Raw genomic sequence first — 6,730 nt, forward strand, 5'->3', positions numbered from 1 at the left:
AATGACTACATGGATTTTAAATGATGTGGAAAGCACTCAATAATCTCTTAAGGGAAAACAATGACTTGTGCTTCCGTCTTTATGTCTATAACAAACATCATTGCCTGATGGCAGAAAAAGCTGGTTCAGGTATTGCTTTTTGAAAGAAAGCAACTTGTTTTCCTTTCTGCAGAAGGTGTAAAAATAAACAAACACCCGAATTACTTTGATACTGTCCACTCGATCACTGATCCAGATAAACTCTTTAACTCACCTGTAGTTGTAAAGATACCTCTTGTCCTTGTCAATTAAGGACAATCAAAATAATACAAACAGGTTTCTTACCTGAGGGAGCATCTCAAAATTGTACCACAACTTAGTTAATTTTCACACCTTATGCATGAAGGAAAAAAAAATGCCCATTAAAATCCAGATTTTATCTTTCTGAAAAACAAAATGCATTTAACTTTAATATATCTAGTGGATGCTAGGCCTTTAAACTTTTCCAACTTCACAGGTAAGTCTGTACTCAGAGTAGTGTTTGGCATGTAAATATAGCCATATTTGTCTGTTTGTTATGATGAACCTTAAACACATAGGTATTTTACAGGTAGCTAAATTTAATTCATGCCATTTCAATTGAATGAATGAATGAATAATTTATAGCAAAAAGCATATATGCTATAGGCTCCGTGTTGAAGGCCGTACATTGACCTATAATGGTTTACTTTTATAAATTGTTAAAGTTATAAAAAACCTCAAATAAAAAAAATAATATATGCATATTTTTTTTATAACTAAATGGATAGTTTTCATTTTACAACTTATGTACATATATTTTTTTCTGAGGAAAGTTCTTTAATTTGTCCACATTGAGAAGAGTTTACTTATTTTTAATTGCTGGCTTCCAGGAAGCAATTCGCCGACATATTTTCCGTATGCATAGTGACCTGAGCGTAACCCTCCTGGTAAAAATCCGATGATCGCAATACGCATGAATCTGTCATTACAATAAACAAAAATCTGATTGTACATGTTAAACACGTGCTCAATACCCATGCTTTTTGTTATTTGTTTACTATAAGTTGACAATCGGTAAACTTCGGCTTCAAAACACGGCATTTAATGAGCAGCCATATTTGTTAAATCATAACAGACAGAGAGAGAAAAAAATGACGATTATTCGATATATTTGCGTAGAAAATGATAAAATCGTGCACAGAGGACTAAGTTTATGATATGTACATGCATTGGTTCAAGAATTGGATAAACATTATTTTTTCACCACTCACTGGTTTCATATGACTTTAATTGGATGGAGAGTTGTCTCATTGGCACTCATACCACATCTTCCTATATCTATATAGCAACAAAAACATATTTACAACATTTGCTATCTTATAGTGTGTCTTTCTATGTTGTGACGTTACACTATTGATTCGGGTAAGGGTTAAGGTTTGTACCTATTTAAACGTTTAAACCCGCTGCATTTGTTTGCACCTGTCTTAAGTCAGGAACCAGATGTTCAGTAGTTGTCATTTGTTGATTTGGCTGTTCATATACGTGTTTCTCGTTCCTCTTTTTTTTTTTTTTTTTTAGATTAGACCATTATTTTTTTTTCAATATTTCTATAGTTGTCTGTGCTGAAACATCCTCCCGTATTACTGAATGGAGTTTCCTGAAGCTTTGTATCACATGTTTTTTTTCCATGTTAATATTCTTGGTAATAATACTACACCCTTTTTTTATTTTATTGAAATTCATTCATAGAATATATAATGTAGGTGCTTATTATGTTTGCAACTCACCAGAATTCTTGTTATTTTCTTGAAACTGTGTACAGTCCGATATGCGGTTTAAATAGAACAAAAGAATTCGACCTCTTGTGTTTAGAAGGTAGAAAAGTAAAATGAACTTTGTATACGGTTGTCAAGATGTCACAAAAGTTACTTTCCGTAAAGTCATTATAAATATTTGCATTCACGTTGTTTAATTTTCATATTGTACAATTGTTGACAATGCAACTTGCAAACAATCGTTTTCAAAACGACCATAAGTCAAGCTGTTACGTCATTTAGGGTGTCTCCTTATAAACTGCTACTTTTTTTTGCTGGACATAGAAAAAATCTGGGAAAAATTACAAAAATTGAGAAATGAATTGCCAATCGTTTAAGACCATTCCCAAAGTGGCACACCTAAATTTGACATTTGGACGCAATTTCAAAGTTGGATGTTATATGATGGGGTTTTGTTAATTATTTTTTGAATCGAACACACCCGTCCTATATATGTAACATCACATGACTTTTAAGTGATTAAAACTAATTTTTTTAAATAATATTTGCATGTTTGACATGTTTTTTTCTTTAACAATTACAATTACACCGACAGTCATAATTTCTGTATTATTTAAAAAAGTTTTGTTACACATTTTGTTACACCTTAGTTATACAGTAACCCGGATTGGTTGACCATTGTGAAGTTGAGTTTTTGGGGTAGCATAAATTTATATCGTTGTACTCCTTTTGTTTGTGTTAACCAATTGTCGTTCGGAATTATTTTTTATACGTCATTTATTTATCTTGCAATTTCTTGTAATTTAGTTTGCGTCTTATTTTGTTGGTGTCATATTCACCGTACGGCCTTCAACAATGAGCAAAGCCCATACCGCATAGTCAGCTATAAAAGGCTCAGATATAACAAAGTAAAACAATTCAAACGAGAAAACTAACGGCCTTATTTATATAAAAAAAAAAAAATGAACGAAAAACAAATATGTAACACATAAACAAACAACAACCACTGAATTACAGGCTCCTGACTTGGGACAGGCACATACATAAATAATGTGGTGGGGTTAAACATGTTAGCGGGATCTATGTTTGTGTTCGATCATACAGTATAATAAGTCGGTAGTTGCCCGCGAATGGATTTTTTTTTATTCTTTGATTGTTGATTGCAGTTGGTTTTTGTTTTTGTGTCATGTGGAGATATAATGTGATTTTGTTTTTCTTTTGATGTGTTTGCATCTTCAATTGGGATTGCACCGAGTTATTTCATGATTTCTTCTGTGCTATATTTTCGATACATTTTTAGTCTATTTTATAGCATCTTACAATTGTCCGGCGACATAATGTGATACTTTTTTTGTTCGCCAATATTATTCATACGATTTGAATTTACTATCTATATCTGTTTCTTTTCTTATTAGTTTACCTACAGTCGAAAATTTGCAAGACATTAAGAGTCTTTACTTATTTAACCGTTTTACATTAGACTCAATTTTCTCAAACACCTCTCCCTAGTTTTCAAGAATATCAAAGTTCCCTTATATTAATTTTTACCGTATACGGTGGCTCACTCTATTTTTCTCATACTTGCTCACTATAACAAGTCAAGTACTATAGTAGTACACCGGTGTCTTCATATTTCATGTACTGCACATGCGTATATATATTACTCGAGTGTGAAACATGCAGACAATACTCTACCAAAGCAAGCCAGGAAACAATCCATCAACAAGGAATTAAGACTGAGCTAAGGGGAGCTCGCTCCAGTATTGCTGCAGTGATTCCCTATGTTTAATCAAACATATTTCCCCGACGAAAGAAAATTGTACTTACTAGATAGTCTTTGATAATCTGTAACAGTTTTGTACAAGAGTAATGTTTGGCATGCTTAAACCTTTGGCATATTTTGTAAGTTGAAAAATGAATATACTAAAGACCTTTTTTGGGTGTTAACATTTGCGGTTGACTGGCATATTTTATGTAGAATGTACAACCTGTTTTATTTTTTTAAAAAAATGATTCTAAAAGATAATGAAAATTAAGCATATGCTCTTTTAACTGTTCTTGAACAGGGCTCCAATTTAAAAAAAAAAGAAAGAGTTAAGATGATCAAGTTCTTTGAAGAAGGAGAAAGGGGAAACCAATAGCACTGCTATATCATCTCAGAAATTATATAAATTATTATCATTAGTATTACAAGACTATGAAGGATGCATTCACATCTCTTCTGTTATGGAGACGTTTGACAAATTCTGTATAAAAAAAAAAAAAACAAGTTCCTTTTGTGACATAACTTTATTCATATAGATTATTTCTCCTACATATCTTTATATATTGCTTTCTTTAGTTCAAATTGGAATCTCAGATAAGCATCTGGTACTTTAAAACCTCTACTCTCTGTTCCATGCCTCTGGTCGACATGTGTACTTCAGAATAATTACTGACTGTCAAATGTATAGCAGAACGTACATAACTTCTTGATAAAACAAACTGCTGTCTATCTCCCTTTTCGACACTGCAAAAAAAAAAAATCGAACAGGCAATTAAAGAGGGGGTTGCAACCACATGTTCCCCGTACAAACGGATCGGAATTCAATTCTCATTCTGTGCGTTAGTGTCGAATCCTGAAATTTGTAAGGTATTTTGGTGTTTTAAAAGCCCCTCCCCCTTTTTTTAATATACACCACAAAAAAAAAAACATTTAGTTAGGATAAAGAACTAATAAACGATAGTCCTATAATGTAAGGCTTCAGAGTTTCATATCTTTAAGATCCAACATGTTTATCGGATTGTTTTTTACTATCAATGTTGAACCGTTCATTTTTATCGGATTTTTTTAACTACCAATGTTGAACCGTTGAACCGTTGAACATTGATAGTTAATAACAAACATTCGATAAAAAATGTTGAATGTTAATGATATGAACCTCCGGTCTTATATTAAAGGACAATATATAACACTTCTGAGGTTCATATCATTTACATTCAACGGTTTTATCGGATTTTTTTTTTACTATGAACCGTTCAACATCAATAGTAAAAAAAATCCGATATACAAACGTTGAATATAAGTGATATGAACCTCCGAAGTTTATATAATAGCATTACGGTAAATATAATAATTAAAATTCAGTTAATTTAGTGTGGGAGGCTATTTTAATCCACTTTCTGAGTGTGTATTAAATAATGTTACAATGTAACAAACCTATCAAACACACCGTGAAAAATAACATTATCTCCCCTGGAAATGCTTAACAACAAGACACAAAAAACTGCTACCTTTTTTTGCTCTATATCACATAATTATGAAAACACATTACATAGATAGGGAATATTGTGCTTGTGTACACGTTTAAATGTGTAGGTGGCACACTCAGAACGATCGTCTCTAGATTTTTTTTTAAAATTCGTCCCGGCCTTTCCGGGTTCACGTAGCAACACGTTTCTTTCCTTTCCAGCTATTCCTGATTATCAATTAATCCAAAACATGCATTTATCACAAAGCAACAACTATTAAACAACTCACCTATACCAATGGTGATCGTCTAATTCCTAGCTGATTCCTTTAATCGTACCTTTCTTGACGACACCCATCGTTGTAGCGTCTACCATTGGAGGTAGCGAAATTACATGATTTGACAGGAGAGCGAAATAAACAAGGGGAGCAATTTTATCGAACCGCATTCCGGACTGTGTAGAGTTTCCAGCTGAGAAGTTTTCAAATTTACTTAATTGTTTCTGAAGATTTTTAAAGTTTAATTATTTGTTTAAATGAAATCTTCATAAAGTTCATTTTAACTACATAACATTTAAAATAATATGGAATTTAATAAATCTTTAATATCCTTGTTTAGTTGGAAATAATTGTATTTAACTAAAATTTCTGTAATATTTCTGATGCGTTTTATGTTAATAAACAAGTACATTCCCAAAATATCTTTTTTTTTTAATAAAAAGTAATAAAAATATTCTCATTTTCTTTATTTCTAAGTTCTCTAAAATTAGATATGATTTAACACTCAAACATTGTTCACAGAATTAGCATATCAAAGAACCCAAGAATTCAATTTTTGATGAAATTAAACAAAAGTTTAATTTAGGACCCTTTGGACCTCAATTTGGCATTATAGATCTAATTTGAAGTCATATGAAACCAGTGAGTGGTGAAAAATAATGTTTATCCAATTCTTGAACCAATGCATGTATATATCATAAACTTAGAACTTTGTGCACGATTTTGTCATTTGTTACGCAAATATATCGTATAATCGTCAATTTTTTTTCTCTCTGTCTTTTATGATTTATCAAATATGGCTGCTCATTAAATGCCGTGTTTTAAAGCCGAAGTTTACCGATTGTCACCTTATAGTAAATAAATAACAAAAAGCATGGGTATTGTAGTATTGAGCACGTGTTTAACATGTACAATCAGATAATTGTTTATTTTAATGACAGATCCATGCGTATTGCGATCGCCGGATTTTTACGAGGAGGGTTACGCTCAGGTCACTATTGCATACGGAAAATATGTCGGCGAATTGCTTCCTGGAAGCCAGCAATTAAAAACAAATAAACTTCTTCTAAATGTGGATAAATTAAAGAATTTTCCTCAGAAAAAAGTATATGTACATAAGTTGTATAATGAAAACTATCCATTTAGTTATATAAACATATGCATGATTTTTTTTTAATTTGAGGTTTCTTATGACTTTAATATTGAAAATACATACAGGTTTAGATTCAGCATTTCAATGAACCCCAGATTTATGAGTTTGAATTTCCCTCTGGTATTTTTCGCCTCTCTTTTGGAAAACAAAAATTTGCAAATAAACATTAAAATTAAATGTTGCACTGCACTGCCATGATATTTGAGGCTTTTTATAAGGCAGGTCTTATGGAAAGACAATACTTTACATTTCAATCTTTCCAATTTTGTCAAATTTTAGGGTTTAAGAATTTTC

At 31.6% G+C, this 6,730-nt stretch overlaps 1 protein-coding gene and 1 long non-coding RNA gene across 2 annotated transcripts in view; both read right to left on the reverse strand.

The window, feature by feature from the left end:
* LOC143079756 (carbohydrate deacetylase-like) overlaps nucleotides 1–351 on the reverse strand; it is a 48,815-nt gene extending 48,464 nt beyond the window's left edge. Inside the window, exon 1 of the mRNA XM_076255329.1 lies at nucleotides 325–351. Within this exon, the coding sequence (XP_076111444.1) occupies nucleotides 325–336 (12 nt within the window). The 5' untranslated portion in view covers nucleotides 337–351. The remainder of the gene's footprint in view (nucleotides 1–324) is intronic.
* A 3,698-nt stretch (nucleotides 352–4,049) lies between these two features.
* Nucleotides 4,050–5,460, reverse strand: LOC143079757 (uncharacterized). The gene is made up of 2 exons (XR_012979475.1): nucleotides 5,296–5,460; nucleotides 4,050–4,284 (listed from the first exon to the last, which is right to left on the reverse strand). It is a non-coding gene; the product is annotated as an uncharacterized LOC143079757 (long non-coding RNA).
* Nucleotides 5,461–6,730: the final 1,270 nt, after the last annotated feature.

The sequence above is a fragment of the Mytilus galloprovincialis genome, chromosome 6 (assembly GCF_965363235.1).
Source record: "Mytilus galloprovincialis chromosome 6, xbMytGall1.hap1.1, whole genome shotgun sequence".
Taxonomy (NCBI): domain Eukaryota; kingdom Metazoa; phylum Mollusca; class Bivalvia; order Mytilida; family Mytilidae; genus Mytilus; species Mytilus galloprovincialis.